Source organism: Musa acuminata, chromosome BXJ1-1, assembly GCF_036884655.1.
Source record: "Musa acuminata AAA Group cultivar baxijiao chromosome BXJ1-1, Cavendish_Baxijiao_AAA, whole genome shotgun sequence".
Classification (NCBI taxonomy): domain Eukaryota; kingdom Viridiplantae; phylum Streptophyta; class Magnoliopsida; order Zingiberales; family Musaceae; genus Musa; species Musa acuminata.
The window spans coordinates 742,846-760,762 of record NC_088327.1 but is presented as its reverse complement, the minus strand read 5'-3'; the positions used below and the strand labels follow the sequence as shown (position 1 = coordinate 760,762).

At 48.8% G+C, this 17,917-nt stretch overlaps 1 protein-coding gene and 1 long non-coding RNA gene across 2 annotated transcripts; one reads left to right on the top strand and one right to left on the bottom strand.

Moving 5' to 3' along the window:
• Window positions 1-6,338: 6,338 nt before the first annotated feature.
• On the bottom strand, window positions 6,339-10,079 carry LOC135677001 (uncharacterized). The gene is made up of 2 exons (XM_065188852.1): window positions 9,209-10,079; window positions 6,339-9,099 (listed from the first exon to the last, which is right to left on the bottom strand). The coding sequence occupies exon 2, from the start codon at window positions 8,191-8,193 to the stop codon at window positions 7,096-7,098; it is 1,098 nt and encodes a 365-aa protein (XP_065044924.1). The 5' UTR covers window positions 8,194-9,099; window positions 9,209-10,079; the 3' UTR covers window positions 6,339-7,095.
• A 1,514-nt stretch (window positions 10,080-11,593) lies between these two features.
• Window positions 11,594-14,532, top strand: LOC135676979 (uncharacterized). The gene is made up of 2 exons (XR_010514512.1): window positions 11,594-12,387; window positions 14,071-14,532. It is a non-coding gene; the product is annotated as an uncharacterized LOC135676979 (long non-coding RNA).
• Window positions 14,533-17,917: the final 3,385 nt, after the last annotated feature.

Here is a 17,917-nt window from a genome sequence, read left to right as displayed (position 1 = left end):
CTCCTTTTGACAGGCTCAGGAGACAACCTTTACAGATCATTTCTCTCCTCTCTTTACAACTCAAGACTTTGAAGAACAGAAAGAGGAGAACTTTTGGACTTTACACAATTTTGAGCTCTTAGAATCACAGAAAAGATCAGGAATTCGGAGTGGATCTGTTGCTTTTCAGTGCTGAATGGGTGGGGTATTTATAGGCCCCAACCCAATTCAAATTTGGAGCTCAAAACGATCAAATCGATCAAATCCCAGAATTCTGGGATCAGGCGGTTGCACCTCTTGACTGGAGAGGTGGCACCGCCTGGCAGAGCTCGAAACTTGAGCTCGGTGGTTGCATCACCTGGTAGAGCTCGAAACTGAGCTCAGGCTGATGCACCTCTCTGCCAGAGGTGGTTGCACCTCTCTGCCAGAGCTCGAAGACCGAGCTCAGGCGATGCATCTCCTGTCCAAAGAGGTTGCACCTCTCTGCCAGAGCTCGAAGACCGAGCTCGGTGGTTGCACCTCTTGGCAGAGCTCGAAACTTGAGCTCTGGCGGTGCTACCTCTTGACAGAGGAGGTTGCACCGCCCAGTCTCGCTTGGAGACTGAGCCCTGGGCGGTTGCACCTCTTGGCTGGGGCGGTTGCACCGCCCAGTCTCGCTGGGAGACATATCCTGGGCGGTTGCACCGCCCAGTCTTCGCTGGAAGACATAGCCTGGGCGGTGCTACCTCCAACCCTGGCGGTGGCACCTCTTTCACTATTCCAGCTCACTTGGTTTGGCTCCAAACTTGGTCCAAACCAGTCCGAACTTGGGCCTAATTGGCCCCTACTTGGGTTATAGGATTAACACCTAATCCTAACCCTAATTAACATGCTAACTATGAATTTAAAGACATTTTCTAAGCTATTACAAAGTCCGCAAGTCAAGACTTCTTCTGGTGAGCTTCCGGCAAACTTCCGGCGGTCTTCCGATGAATTCTCGGAAACCATTCTGCGGACTCCCGGCAAGCTCCTAGACTTCACGATTTGATCTTAGCGAGTTTCAACGAGCTTCGTCGGCAAGCTCCGATCTTTCTCGACGAGCTCCGCGAACTTCCAACGAACCTTCCGGCGAGCTTCCGAAAAAGCCTTCGACAAGCTCCCAACTCATTCTCGGCTAGTTCCGGTAGCATTCCCGACGAACCTTCGGACTTCCGTCGAACTCTCGAACTCGCAACAAATCCTTCGCGCTTGACTCCGACACTTTGTTTCGCTTTATGTCTTCATCGTTATCATAGTTAATCCTGCACAACAAAACAAAACTTCGATCGAGACAATTAATCCTAAGCAATTAACCAAGTTGTCCGACATGTCATTGGTCCCTCGACGCTTCGTCCGATTCTTTGACGCATCATCCTCTCCTGCAGCCTATTGCCCAATCGGCCAGTTGACTCCGCAACTCCGATATCCTTGGCACAATACCCGCTCTTCTTGGCCCGATGCCCGAGTCCACGGCCCGAAGCCTTCTGTCGATACGTCGACCGATCCACCGGCCCGACGTCCAATCTTCTGACACGTTCCTTCGGCACAACATGATTTTCCTGCTTTAATTGTCTCATCCTGATCGAAGCATCCTGCGTCACTCAAAACGCAGATTAAATCATAAACATATATCAAGTAGTTTCATCATCAAAATACGAGATTCAACAACCTCGGCCTTTCGTAGGACTAGGTCGCTTAACTTAATTGGTCGGGGTCGTACCTTCTTTTGTAGATCCTTGCGACGACCCTTTTATAAGAGAGGGTCTTTACGTGTGCGTCGGCGCGTCGCTCTTCGAGCATGTCGAGGCTGACTCGAAGTCCTTCGTTTGAGACCTTCTCGTCATAGCCTCCTGTCCGAATGGTGGCAATGGCTATTTCAGGCGACAGGACAGCTTCGGTTCCGAACGCGAGGCTGTAAGGGGACTCTCTAGTCACGGTCTTGGGAGTGGTGCATAGCGACCATAAGACACTCGAGAGTTCATTCGTCCAGGCCGATCGGGCTGCAGACACTCTTCTTTTGAGCCCGTCTAGGATGGACCGATTGATTACCTCCGCCAGCCCATTCGTCTGAGGGTAGGCCACCGAGCTGACCTTAGTTGGATGTCGTGGTTGGCACAGAACTCTCGGAACCTTTTACCGGCGAACTGAGGCCCGTTATCTGTAATGATGGTTTTGGGCAAGCCGAACCGAGTCACCAGGTTCCTCCATACGAACTTTTCTATTTGCCGCTCCGTGATCGTCGCCAGTGGTTTTGCCTCGACCCACTTTGTGAAATAATCGACACCCACGACGATGTATTTTCGCTGCCCCGAGGCTGGGGGGAAAGGGCCGAGGAGGTCCAAACCCCATTGCGCGAATGGCCATGCACAATCGATGGGGGTGAGCGGGATCGCGGGCTGCTAGGGTGTGCGGGCATGTTCTTGGCACGAACTACACCGTTGCACGTGGGCCTTCGCGTCCCGGCACATAGTTGGCCAATAGTAGCCTTGGCGAAGTATTTTGTGTGCTAGGGTTCGCCCGCCACCGTGTTCCCCGCAGATCCCCTCATGGACCTCAGCCAGAACTGTCTGAGCTTCGTCGGGTTCCAAGCATCGTAGGAGGGGGTATGAGGAAGACCGCTTGTAAAGCTGTCCACCCACCTCGGTATACGTGGCATGCGTGCGACGCAAGCGCCAAGCCGTCGTTTTGTCGGGCGGAAGAGTCCCGTCCCGTTTGAAGCGCAGCAATTTTTGTACCCAGGAGGTAGGCACGCTACCCGAGGTCGCCACTGCGATTTCGATGGCATGGGCAGGTAGCTCCTCAACCTCGGGCCCGACTTCGGGGGCTGGCTTTGATGCCAACTTAGCTAGCGTGTCGGCACGCTCGTTTTCTCCTCTCGGGACGTTAAATAACGTAAAATGAGGGAACTTGGCGGTTAAGTTCTTTACCTATGTCAGGTACTTCACCATGGTCGGGTCCCGAGCCTCGTATCCTTCGCTGAGTTGCTCTGCTACTAGCTGCAAGTCGGTGAGGACGCAGATAGCGACCACCTGCATCTAGAGGGCCAGCATGAGTCCTTCTAGGAGTGCCTCGTATTCCGCCTCGTTGTTGGTGGCCTGGAACCCAAAGCTGAGGGAATGCTTGAACGACCGCCCGTTGGGTGCTTGCAGCACCAGCCCCGCGCCGGCACCTTTTGAGTTGGCCGATCCGTCGACGTGCAAGACCCAGGCCTCGGGAGGTTGTTCGAGACCTTCGTCCTCGATCCGGGTTAATTCTGCGATGAAGTCGGCCAAAGACTAGGCTTTGATGGCGGTCCTGGGCGCGTATTGTATGTCATGCTCGCCGAGCTCCACCGCCCATTTGAGAAGACGTCCTGCAACATCAAATTTGGACAAGATCTGCCGAAGCGGCTGGTCAGTAATGACCTCCACCGGATGAGCCTAGAAGTATGGGCGTAGCTTCCGGGCGGATAGCACGAGCGCAAGTGCCAGCTTCTCGATTGGTGGGTATCGTTCCTCGGGCCCGTTCAAGACGTGGCTAACATAGTAGACTAGAAGCTATTCGCCAGAATTTTCCTTGACCAGGACAGAAGTGACTGCGTGCTGGGAGGCAGCTAGGTAGATGCATAGCTTCTCCCCCAGAGAGACTGAGGCAAGTCGAGGGAGGTTGGCCAAGTGCTTCCTTACATTCTTCCGTCCACTGAAAATTTTTCGGGTTCTTAAATGCTCTGAAGAAGGGGAGGCAACGATCACCTGATCGGGCAAGGAAACGGGACATGGCGACAAGCATCCCATTAAGGCATTGTAGGTTTTTGATCGTCCGAGGTGACTGCATATTGATTATCGCCTGGACTTTCTCCGAGTTGGCGTCAATTCCTCTTTCGTGTATGATGAACCTGAGGAACTTTCCCGAGGTAACGCCAAAGGCGCACTTCGCGGGGTTGAGCCTTATGCCATACTTGCGCAGTGTGGTGAACGCCTCTGTTAAATCTCGTATTTTGATGATGAAACCACTTGATATATGTTTATGATTTAATCTGCGTTTTGAGTAACGCATGATGCTTCGATCAGGATGAGACAATTAAAGTAGGAAAATCATGTTGTGCCGGAGGAACATGTCAGAAGATTGGACGTCGAGCAGGTGGATCGGTCGACGTATCGACAGAAGGCTTCGGGCCGTGGACTCGGGCATCGGGCCAAGAAGAGCGGGTATTGTGCCAAGGATATCGGAGTTGTGGAGCCAATTGGCCGATTGGGCAATAGGCCGCAGGAAAGGACGATGCGCCGAAGAATCGGACGAAGCGTCGATGGACCAATGACATGCCGGACAACTTGGTTAATTGCTTATGATTAATTGTCTCAATCGAAGTTTTTGTTTTGAGTGTGCAGGATTAACTACGATGGAAGAAAGACATGCAACAGGAGTTGTGCCGGAGTCAAGACAATGATCACGTTGGGAGTTCGAGAGTTCTACGGAAGTTCGGACGGTCGTCGGAGGTTCTGCAGGAACAAATCCGAGAAGTCCAGGAGCTTGCCAAAGAAGCTCGTCGGAACTTGCCAAGTGGATCGTCGCCGAAGGTTCATCGGATGATCGACGGAAGTTCGCCGGAAGAAGCGATTAACGTACTGGAGCAAGTTGCAGTAAATGTCTTAGGAAATAATCGTAGTTAGCACAATGATTAAGTTAGAAATGAGAGGTGATCCCATTAACTTAATCTTGGGGCAATCGGGCCCCTGAAAGACCCAAATTGGGCCGAATGAATCAACCCATTCGGACTTGAAATAGTGCTAGGAGGTAGCACCGCCTATGAGGCAGTCTCCGAGTGAGACTGGGCGGTGCAGCCGCCCCAGCCAGGAGGTGCAGCCGCCTGGGCTCAGTCTTCAAGCGAGTCTGGGCGGTGCAACCTCTCCTGACAGGAGGTAGCACCGCCTGAGCTCGGTCTTCGAGCTCTGGCAGGCGGTGCAACCGCCCCCAATCAAGAGGTGCAACCGCCTGAGCTCGGTCTTCGAGCTCTGGCAGAGAGGTGCAACCACCCCTGACAGAGGTGGCACCACCCATAGGCTCAGTCTTCGAGCTCTGCTAGGCGGTGCAACCGCTCCAGTTAGGAGGTGCAATAGCCTGATCCCGGAATTCCGGAAATTGACAGTTTTGAGCTCAAAATTTGAACTGGGTTGGGGCCTATAAATACCCCACCCATTTAGCACTGAAAGAGAACAGACACACACCGAAATCTTGATCTTTTTCTGTGATTCTTAGAGCTTAAAATTATTGTAAAGGCCAAAAGTTCTTCTCCCTCTTTTCTTCCAAGTTCTGAGTTGTAAAGAGAGGAGAGAAAATTCTGTAAGTGTTGTCTCCTAAGCCCATCAAAAGGAGTGAAACTGTAAAAGGGTGGTTGGCCTTAGCCTATTGAAGGAAGGCCTCTAGTTGACGTCGGTGACCTCATCGGTGGAGGAAGCCAAAAGTGGAGTAGGTCAAGATTGACCGAACCACTCTAAATCTCGGTTTGCATTTACTTTGAGCATTTTTATCTTTACTGCAAACCTCCTAAATAGCTACTACCTTTTGTGCTTTTACGAACGAGTTTCTAAGTTCTGAGCTTTCCGAATCTGCGTCTAAATGTAAATCGGCTTTTCTGTATGATCATTACATTTCAGTTTACATTTACGTTTTGATTTCAATCATAACTGCAAACTGCCTTCTGCGCATTTATAAAACATATCTCAAAGTTCAATATCTTAAAAATTGACATTTAGACGTAAACCAGTTTTATCGTACGAACGTCGCATTTCAGTTTGCGCTTGCATTCTAATTTTCATCATAAACTGCAAACTGCCTTTGTAGATTTACTTTAACGTCATCTCGCTTAATCTTAAGTTTAAATAATCTTAGAATCAGCTTTTACGTCGAAATCGTTTTTTATCAAATGAACGCAGCTTTCGGTTTTAATCGCTGAAAAATTTTCGCTGCACTAATTCACCCCCCACCCCCCCTCTTAGTGCTCTCGATCCTAACAGCCTCAGCCAGATCGGTCAGGTGGGCTCCCGCCTCTTGGCTTTTGACAATCATTTCGTCGACGTAAACTTCCATGTTCCGCCCGATCTGGTGGGCGAACATCTTGTTTACTGTTCTCTGGTATGTAGCCCCGGCGTTCTTCAATCCGAAGGGCATGACCTTGTAGAAGTAGACCCCATGATCGGTGAGGAAGGCCGTATGCTCTTAGTCTTCGGGTGTCATTCTGATCTGGTTGTACCCCGAGAAGGCGTCTATAAACGAGAGGCGGGCGTGTCCAGCCGTAGCGTCGACTAACTGGTCGACTTTTGGAAGGGGATAGCAATCCTTCGGGCATACATTGTTGAGACTGGTGCAATCAACGCACATCCTCCAGCTTCCATTAGCTTTCTTGACGAGGACTACATTGGATAGCCATTGTGGGTATCTGGCTTTTTCTATAAAGTCCGCCTCTAGGAGTCGACCCACTTCTTCTCGTATGGCCAACTGCCGATCAGGGGCCTGCCACCTGGGCTTTTGTTTTACAGGGCGGGCGTCGGGTGAAATACTGAGGTGATGCTGTGCAACTGTCGGGTTGACGCCCGTCATGTCCGATGGCGACCAGGCGAAGACGTCGGCATTCTTCTGTAGGAGGCCGAAGAGCTGTTTTCGTTCTTGCTCGGGGTAACTCCGACCCGATCTTAACCGTCTGCTCCGACCGATCCTCTACCAGCGGCATGTCGATGGTGGACCCCCTCGGCTCAGGATGGGGGGCTGGCTTCTTCGTCTCCCGGGGGTCCGCCAACGATGGTTCGACCCTGGCCCTCTTGTGTAACGAAACGACGGTCAGGTAGCAGCACTTGGATTCTCGGGGACTTCCTGTGACCTCTCCGGTCCCGGCGTGGGTTGCGAACTTAACAGTTTGGTAGTAGGTCGAGATGACAGCTCTGATTTTGTTGAGGGTCGGCCGGCCGAGAATGGCGTTATATGCAGCGGGGAGGTCGATTACCAGGAAGGTGGTCATCACCGTCTTTGACCTCGGCGGGGCTCCCAGGGTCAAGGGTAAAGTGATCGTCCCTAGCGGCGAGATTGAATCACCGGTGAATCCGGTGAGTGCAGAGAATATCAGCTTCATGTTATCTCCGGATAAGCCGAGCTTTTAGAAGGCGTCGAAGTAGAGTATGTCGGCTGAGCTCCGGTATCGACCATGATCCTGCTTACTTGCGCATTGGCTATTCTGACCGATATCACGAGCGCATCGTCGTGCTCGGTTTGTTTTGATGCCTCGGTCGGGAAGGTGATGTTAGGCTCGGGCCCGTGCCCGGGAGCTTCGGCCGGATCGGCTCTGGCGTACGCCTTTCTTCTGGTCATAGAATCCCCGCCAGATGTGGGGCCGCCAGCTATTACGTCGATGTGTCGTTCGATGGAACCCTCCGGGCGCGGTGAAAGTTCCTTGTCCGGTCGGAGGTACTGACCGAGGTGTCCCCTACGAATGAGCTTCTCGATCTGCCTCTTTAGCTCCCGACACTGTTCAGTGTCATGCCCATGTTGCCGGTGGAAGCGACAGTACTTTGACCGGTCCGCCAGCTCCCGCGGATTCCTCATCGGGTAAGGTTCTTTGAGCAATCCCTTTTCCCTTATGTGGAGGAATATTTCCGTTCGGGACGAGTTCAAGGCTGGGAGAGGGGGCCTCGATGTCGATGGGTCGGATCTGTCCAACCTACACCGAGATGCAGCGGGTTGTTGCTGCCGGGGCGGCTCCGACTTGACCCTCTTGTGCTCTTCGCACTTCCCGGCCATCCATGTCTCTGCGACGACGAACTGGCTCGCTCGCTGGAGCATCTCGGGTACCGTCGTGGGGGGCCGCTCCACCAGAGACCAGAAGAACCTGGAGGCCCGCAGGCCTATCATGAACTCCCGCATCAATAGAGAAGGGTGAGCGTCTGAGAGTCCTCGGATCTGCGTCGTGAAATGGTTTACGAAGTGGGAGAGGGGCTCTTCCTCCCTTTGGTGGAGTCCGAGGAGCAACGCCACGGACGGCTTCGGACGGGCGTAGGCGAGGAAATTGAGCTTGAAGTCTCGGGCGAGCTGATCGAAGGAAGAGATGGTCCCGGTCTTCAGGCCGCTGTACCATGCGCGGGCCAATCCCCTCAAGGTCGTTGGGAACGCCCTGCACATCAAGGCGTCAGAAGTCACATATAGCGCCATTTGGGCGCGAAACACGGCCATGTGATCCGCGGGGTCAGCGGCGTCATCATAGGCGTCCAGGGATGGGAGCCGGAAGTGTGGTGGAATCACTTGATCTTGTATTTCGGGTGCGAACGGTGACCCTTAGTATCCGTCCGCCCCGAGCTCCCCCTTTGATCTGCAAACCTCCTGCTATACTTCGTCGAGGCATTGATTGAAGAGGCGCAACTGGGCTCGCAGGGCGTTCGTCGAGTCCGCGGGTGGCACCTCAGGCCCTGGGCGACTCGACGTGCCTTCCGCCTCTTGGTCTCCAGGTTGGGTCGTTCGGTTTCAAGGCGAAATTGGGCGCTCAAGGAGTGGCGCGTGCGTCCGGGCGGGGGGCTCACGCTATTGCAAAGGCTGGGTTGCATGTGGGGGCGTCGGCTGGGAGACGAGCGGGATGATAGTCTGCATCACGCCTGCCAGCGCTCGTACTCGGTGAGCGAGATTGTGGAAGGCTTCGGGCGAAACAGGTGGCGGGCCAACGGGGACGTCGGGTGGCGACAAACCCGGGTCGTTGAACAGCCGCCAGTAGCGCTCCGATGTCGTGGCAGGGCGCTCGTCGCGGGGTTCATCCCGCAGGGGATGTTCTTCTGGGGTGTTGACCGGATGCGACCCCATGGCTGCGGGTTCGCTAGAGTGTATCTGCTGATCGCTCGACATTCGGGGGCTCTCCTTCGAGCGCCAAAATATTGCAGGGAACAACTGTATGCCATGGCCTCGGGGCCGTCGCGGCTTTGTTCGGGTCCGAATGCGGGGGGATCTCGCACGACGTTCCTCGGGACAGCCGGGGTGGTCGGTTGCAATGGTCTTGGCGGGATGTTGTGTGTGGAGCGAAGTCTTGCCGCGGCGACGGGAAGGTGCGACCTCACCTTTGTTCCTACACACAAGTCGGGTCGATAGCTCGGCCTGACCCCTCCGACGATCAAGTCAGATGATGTGGAAGGGAGTTTTTCTAGCCAAGAAGTCCCCCCCCCATTTAGAACTCGGGGGTATTTATAGGGTAGTTTAGCATTACCTGATGTGTCTGCCTGCGGGAGGTAGGATCGTACCTCTGATGGCTTCTGACATTGCTATTGACGTTGCGTGGGGAGCCGACTTGCCGCAGGGTATGGGCGAGGGTCGGTTGTCGTCCTCCTCTGCCTCGGTCAAGCGTGCGGGGTCAGACAGCGATGAAGTCGTTGTCTGAGAGCGGATGACGTCAGGGCGTGTCGAGTTAGCATTATAGCTCTCCTCCTCGGGCAGAGTGACGCTCAGGTGAGGCCGACGTCATGACACGTCATGTCACCATTATTACCCCTATCATGGGGGCTCGGAGGAGAACAAAGAGCCCAAAGCCCATAATGCTGATGATAAGAATCCGAGAAGCCAAGCTGAAGCTACAGCCAGAGAGCGAGAGTAGAGGCGAGGGAGACAAGGCAGTGGCAGAAGAGAAACCCAAATTTAAGGAGCGTGAGGAGAGATCGGTAACGGAGAGGAAGGCAAAGGCAGAGCAAAAGAATGTGGCGTCGGAGAGGAAGGCGACGTTGAACGGGAGGAAGGATTCGCCAAGTGCTTACAATGATGTAAATGAGGAGGCGGCCCACAAGCTGGCGTCAAGGCGGAACAAAGTCACAGCCCTCGCGGGAGATTTCGAGACCATCGTATCATTACAAAAGCCGGAGGCCAAATCGAGTCAGCCCGAGCAGTAGGTGGCGGTGGCGGCGAGGAGCGGCAGCAGCCACGCTGGACCTGCTCAACCTGGTCAGCAGCAAACAGAGGAGGTCGTGGTGGGACATGGAGCCAATCCGTAGAACGGAGAAGTGGAAGAGACGGAGACGAAGGGTAGTCGGACGGATCAACAGTCAACCGAAGAACGCTGAAGCCAATAAGGGAGAGATGAAGTCTACATCGAGTGTTATGTATACACACACATATATATATATATATATATATATCAGTGATGCTATTGAAAAGTTAGATGGACTTATCATGTCCAGTATTAACAGAGCTAACAGGCTCGACAGGCATAGTGAGTGCATGGGACTCGATTAATGTTGTATGCTCTTTGGTGGAACCATAGCAAGTGGAAGACACTGATGTTACAGAGGAATGTAATGCTTATCTTCAAGTAAGTGCTTTGGAGGGCTACAAACGCTTTCGGTGGTGGGCGGTCATTGTGGAATCACTGTCGGATGAGCTTCGTGCATGGACCATACTTTGACGTCGCCATCGGGCCTCCTTTCTGATCGACGGTTGTGCGGTCTCTCGACAAAAATGATGTACTTTGGATGCTTGCAATTAGAATAACTGTTGGCTGCGGGTTCGGATCCCACGCGAAAATGGACTCGCGGAACACAGACACGAACTCCGTTAATCCCTACCTTTAATCGTGTCACTTACTGACACCACCACAATTCCACCATTAACGAATGCAACCACGTAGTCGAGCTACTTACTAACTAAGAGATGTGCTATTGGTAGCGTGTCAAAATCCGAGTGAGAGACGTGACTTCTCCCACGAGGATGTCTCACCTGCTTCCTCCCCGCGAATCCCAAAGCACTGGTTCATTCCACGTCTCGTCGGTCGGCACGTTGAACTCGCACAATCTTCAAAGCTTTCGGCCGTGGAGAAATCAACAGTTTGAATGCAATTCCTCCTGCTTTCTATCAGATAGGCTGTTGAGAGTCGAGACAACCGAAGAATCGGAGAGATGTGACTCTACTTTGTTTTCCCCCCAGCTTGCGTGAAGAAGTTTTGTGCTGCCTTGTGGCCGGAAATATGAACACGTCGAGTTCATGACCTCGCGATGCGTTTCTTTTATACTTCTTTGTACCTCTGACATATGCTTTCATCAATTATGGTGATTCAATATACGGGAAAAGAAAAGAAGACTTATTGTTCGTGATGTGAGTGGTTCGACAGGGATTGATGATGGGGTCCAACAACTGGTTTATGCAACCACTGCCTCACCCCAATTGCGACATGACAATAACCAGAGGATCCAATGCCACTCTACCGTAGTCTTCTTGTATAGATTTATGTGCTCCTGTGTGGGCGACTCACGAGACGACAAAAGGTGTTTGAATGCCAACGCTGAAAACATGAGCGACGGGAAGAAAACTGAAATCCCTCTATATATATATATATATATACATTCAAAGACGTGGACCGCATCGAAGGTCGCATTCCCGAACGAACACATTGATACATTCATTTGACGCACGCGACCGAGACCTTCCACCTGCATTTTGACACGTGAGAAAAGGAGAGACCATCGACGGCAGCAGCCAATGGCGTGTTGACGCGTTGTTTCGGGGCCCGCCATGACACCGTCTGCATGCCGGAAATCCTTCCCTACTATATATATATATATATAGAATTATAACACGGTATGTTACGAAGGGATGGGTTCGGGCGTATCATTTGTTCCTCCCAATGTCGGTCAGTATCCTGTTGGAACCATAACAGCGAACACGGGCTTACGATGCTTTAGGCGGGCCAAGAAATGTGGGCCCCGTCGAAGGGAGTAAGACACCGGTCGCGCAGCAGGGATGATGGTGTTGGAGAAGGAAGAGGGGATGAGAGGGGACGAGGAGGGCGGCCGGCTGCCGGTTGCACGCATCCGGCGCGTGGGGCCACCAACATCGCGGTGGATACCGGGAAACCGGATGCTAAGGAGTAGGTATTCCGAGAAGGAAAGGAATCGACGCCCCCGCACTTGATATTTGTACCCCACCTTGGTTCCGCGGATGAGACGAGGGATGCTACACGAGGCGAACCATCCTCTCCGTGGCAACAAAAAGATGCGGGTGTGACGATAACAGTCACCAGAAACAAAGAAGAATAAAAGGGAGCAGCAGTAGCGGCAGAGGCAGAGCAAGCCGGCTTCGCGGTGGAAACGAGAAACGTGCGGCGAAGACTGTGCTTGGGCGGAGACTCCGGAAAACTATAAGCGACCGACACCATACCACACACCGTAGCGTGGGAACTGGGTGTTCATCGGAGAAGAGGAGGAAGGCGTTGCGTTCGCCGGGGTGGGTGGTGGTGGACAAGGGGAGACGGCCTGGCAGGAGCAGGGCGGCTGGGGTCGTGCCCCGCGAGCCGGCGGCGGAGGTTAGGGGCCAAGGTCATGTCTTGGTGGCGCAGGAAGGTGGTCTTCCCCGTCAGGCGAGCTTGGCTCGCCGTCTCCTTCCGCGTCAAGTCTCGAAAACACGGTAACCACCAGCGCCCCTCTCTCTCTCTCTCTCGTTCACTGTGGTTCTACAGTTAATATTGCTTTATGCTCTGTTTCGAAAGTTAGCAGTAGCAGAGCAGAGAGAAGAAGGCAGGAAGGACTAAAGAGTAAAGAGAGACTAATTTCTGTCCTATAGCCATCTGATGTGTCATTTAGAACTTATCCTTTCTCAAAGTGAAACAGAGTAGATTTGGAGATATCAGGCTCTCTATCTGTCCTATGGTTCTTCACCAGTTCAGCTTGCAAGAAGGCAACAGATTATAACTTCCCTTTCTTGCTCTTCTTCCCAATTTCCTCAATCCAGCCAAATGCAACTGTTCAATCTATCAGCTCGCTTTCGATTTACCGTCCCAAAAAATCAAATAAATAAGAATTTTTATATAAAATTTCCTGTTTTAAGTCATCTGACTTCGACTCGCTTCTGCTATTTATATTTTGCCCCTCCAAATTCTAATCAAGTACATATCAATACATATGTATATCCCTTCAAATGTTTTGGTGTTACAAATATATCCCTTTATCCTTCATAAATTCTACTTCCGATAGTATCTGTCCAATAAACTCGGATTAATCGACATCAACTATTGTTACCATTAATTCTAAGAATAAAATTTCGATAACTAAAATATCTCTCATCACCATCATTTATCATTTGATTCTTTGTTTCACAAACTTAGAGAAATAAACACACAAATTATTTATTAGAAGGAAGGCACATGTAAATTGAGGGGGTATTAATGTCAACAGATTTACAGTCAACCATGAAACATGTCCATCGGTTATATATACGTGTGTGTGTGTGTATGTCTGCCGAGCCAAAACTTAGAGAAAATGGAGGGATGATATATATATATTAATGCAATTGAGCTTTATTTTTCTAATGAGGACTACTTGATTCATGATGAATGATGCATTGCACTTTCAGAAGATGGAGAGAAATGTCATATCGGAACATCTCCTAACTTTTCGGGACAAAATATTGTCACGCGTGTTTGCTGAGAGCATCATCATTCACTGAAAAATGAATGCTTTTATTTTCTATATTGTGTATGTAATTACTATAGATAATATGCAATGTACTAATAATATATGGCAGTATTGCAGTGATGGGAAAAAGAAAAATATAGGTTTGGTCGGCTGCATCTTTCATATGGGTGGGTGATCCTCCACCGAAGGAATTATGCAGGTCAGATGCTTAGGTGTTAGGTAGATTGCTCGCTTGGAGCTCTCGTCGTGACAGGGTTTTATGTTGGTATGACTCGATGCTCCCAACTGGATCATGAGAACATCCTATTAGTTTACGGATGGGGGGGGGGGGGGGGGGTGCTGTAGCTAAATGTGGTTGGTCAGATCCTACTCCAAGCACAGCATCAGTAGCGTGCCATGATCCACTGTTCTCTCTCTCTTCTTGGAATATGCCAAGAACGAGAATCTGATTCTGATTCGGGGATATGGTCCTAATCCTATTGGGATGCAATCATCTTTGATGCCAAATGACTTGGAGGAGCAATAAATGCCCTATATGATGATGATGATGATGATAATGAATGACTACAGGCTGCTGTAGATGTCATGGTGTGCAAGACATGGGACAGTGCCTTGTCCCAAAGGCTGCTGTTGCATGAAAGATAAAACTAATGGTGGGCTCGCCACTTGTGGGCAGGTGGAGGAATTCTCAAGCTCTACGATGATGTGCAGATGTGTGGATACGAAGATGTGCAGGTCATGTGGGAGATACTGACCAAGTCGGAGATGGAGACATCAAACGGGATGCCGAAGCAGCGCAGGCGATCGCTCTGGCGAGTCTCATCTTGGTATAGCAGATCAACCGCCGCTTCTGCTCCCATCCAAGCTTACGAGTGAAACAGTCAGTACCTGAGAGATCAAACCAAGCATAGATTAGGATTAGGATTAGGATTAGGATTGGTTCTTCTTCCATGATTCCCAGTCTCATAAGATCACAATTAAGGTATTTGATAGCTGTATAGTTTGTCACAAACCTCGTGTACTTGCTGCTGCTGCTGCTACATGTGCATACCAAACTCGGAAACCTCTCCCCTCAGTTGCATGAGGTGGAAGAAGAGTTTTATGGCTGTCATTAATTGCACCACCTGCTATTGATCTACATGAACCCAAAACCGATGGTGAAGCATCCGACCCCTGTTCACAGTTGGTTTATGTGGTTGTGCGTGTTCTCTGTGTGGACAAAAGGTAATCGAGTCACCATCCAAGATGCATTATTGACTTACAGGCCATGGCACACGGAAAATGACACTCTTCCACTTCCATTCAGTGGCCAAGATCCATGCTTCCAACCTCATCACTTTCTCTCAAGTCCCTTTTGGGCATGCATATCAGTCACAACAGCTTCCCTTTCTTGTTCCCCAAACTCTCCTTGAAGAACCACTGATTCATTCTCTCATCAACTTTCTTGTCAACTGTCGCGAGCACAAGTCCTTTCATAGTCCGGAGCCTGCTGATCTCTGATTTGCACCTGTTCCGAGATACCACTCTGCTTCTGCTTTAGATCCTTCGACTTCGAACTCCACTTTCTTTTTATCCTGATCTTGCTTCTTCTCTTGTGGAACTATACTTTCCTTCTTCTGCTGAAGATCTTCAAATCCAACTTCTAATCCTTCAGATGATCCTGTGCCAACTCCTGCTGATCCATTCTCTGATCAACTTGAAGTTCCTCGCACAGCCGAAGATCCTTATACAGATCCAGCATCTACAACTTTCTGGGATATGCCGGTCTCCCATTGGGAACTACTTCTCCAAAGACACAATCCTAAGGCAGCATCATCCCTGTAAGAGAAATATATGTGCTTGACCATTGAAATAAACTACGATGAGGATGTCCAAAATATTCTTCTAGGATATGGAACAGACTTCGACGATGCAACAGCATGAGACATACCTTTGCCTTCTGCTTGAACAATGTCAGACTCGGTGGCTGGTACCATCGAAGGTTCTGCCCCACCAAGATAAAGAAAAGGTAACTGAGCAATATCACCAGTTAAGTTGTCAGACAATGAGAAAAATACCAATCAAATAATGATTCAAGAAGAATCTCAAGTCCCATCAAGAAAGAGACGAGGAGAACCAACAAACAGAAAACGATGGGAAAAAAAAGAAAGAAAAGCTATTCGCAGCACAAACACCATCTCCATAATTCCTTCTGCTAAAAGTTGGATAGTATTTTGATGTTAACAATGACTTTGCATCAAATGCAGTCACACCACAAAAGAAAAAATAGAAAAGAAGAAAATGCATGAGAAAACACATGGACAGCATGATCAAACTTTCGGCAGTGAAAAATATCAGTTGCTCTAAAAGCCTGAAACCAGCTCAGAGCCAAATGTCATGTGCATCAGATGTAAAACACGGTATCAAAATTGCATCCTTGTCAAGATGACAACCATATCAAGTTCAGATATAAAACTCCTTACATGTTGTCACTAGTAAACTCGGCAGATGCAAAAAGTCACTGCCATAAACTAATCAGAACAGCAAAGTATTATGGTGGAACAATCATGTATTGATACTTTATTGAGAAAAATCATCAAGCTACGTGTTATGCACCTACCATTAAATCTAAAACAGCTTAAACTTGAGTATGCACAAAATTCAAACTATCTTCCATTTATTTCTTCAATCTTCTAACTTTGAGTTTCTGTTATCTCCTCGAGTAATGGAGGTATACAACGCAACCAATCCTCGAGTAATGGAGGTATACAACGCAACCAAACCATCCATTATGTCTTTGATTGAATCTCAACAGTGCCCATCAAAATCATATGACAGTCTCAAATACCTGTGATTTTGACGGATGTAGATCCCTCTCGATAATGGATCTCCCATGAGGATCTGAATTCTCATACTTGAACCAGCCAATAATATGATAGAAATCTCATATGTAACAACTTTGCTGCTGCTGACATAATCGAGTTGAGAACAGTATATTTTGTTGGTATATCATGACATAATAGAGGCGAGAACAGCAGCTGCTGATTCTGTCATTCCTTTCCAGTGATAAACAATTGTAAGGTATATATAAAAACAAGGATCTAAATCTTAACATCATATGGTTCAATGCTTTCAATGCATCTTGACCAGGAGAGATTGCCACATGTATTAGGCGTTTTCAGATGTTGCATATGTGTACTCATTTGATGCTTTCCGGAATAATAAAAAACACAGGAGGCTTGCGAATGCAAATTGTATGGATCCTACTTGGTGAAATTATTCTGACTAGAAACTTGAGACCTTTTAGCTAAGAAATCAGAGAGTTAATTGGAGAATTTTTGAAGAATCCATATGGTACATATGAGAAGCATATATTCTTTCAAGTATAAAAGAATCATATAGAGTAATTCTTCTAGTCAGAATAATATAATTTCACAAAGTAATTTAGTGTGTCACTTCTTAAAAATGCTGCAGTAGCATTAATTTTCCAATCAGAAGAAACTTCTGCTAGTTTTCTAATTTGTATCTACAGAAGAAGGTATATCATGCTACATCCAATCTAAAATCAACCTAGCATATGCCATAAAATACAGAATAGAAAAGGCGAAGTACATTGAAGGAAATTCTGAACTATGAGGAGTGCATCAATTGTGATATTTTTAACATCATTTTCGATGTTGTGAAGCATTAAGTTATCAAGCTGACTGAATCAACAACCCTTGGGATCAGAGAAGCACGTCCTTAAATTTTTTGGTGCCTTGGGTTGCAAGTATACCACGATGTGATTGCAATATTTCCAAGCTTCTTACATGAAAAAAGGTCTGCTAAACAATTATCCTGTTGCCAAGACAAGTTGAGTTGCACAGAATCATTCGGAAAATGGTCATGGAAATTACATAAGTAAAAGGTTAAATCATACAAGTTCTTGTAGCTTCTGTAGACATTATTAGGTTGCTGAAGATTAACCTAAAACATAAGCATGATGTAGAATAATGACTAAACATGTAAGCAAGTAACTAAAACAAACTTCATGGTTGTGTGGTGAATATGTACTGATAAATTCTCTGTACAAACTACAAGGACATACAGGTTCATGCAGAAGCATGGACAATTGTACATGGAATAACCAAGAATTGTCAAAGCACACATATTTTTCCTCTTTACAAGTCACAACAAGGAAATGTTGCTTCTATTTGCTTACAGAATTTGAAGGGCTACAGTGTTCACAGGACATTGTGAAGCTAATATGATAACATCTATACATGGTATATATAGCTGGAAGGAAAGTCGATGCACATTAAAATGGGTTGTTTGAAGTGCACAGAATGGAAGCCAATATGCATAGTAAACTGGAACTCTTCAGATAAGATAATTCGTTCTAGATCAATTAAAGCATCCTAATAGCTGGAAGGGATACATATGTACTTTTCTGGATAGTAAATCCAGACAAAAAGACTGTAAAAGAGAATGAGATCAGAGCTGACATGATTAAACAGTAAAGAAAGGAATTTGAAAAGCATTTGGTCCATTAAACCAATACAGAT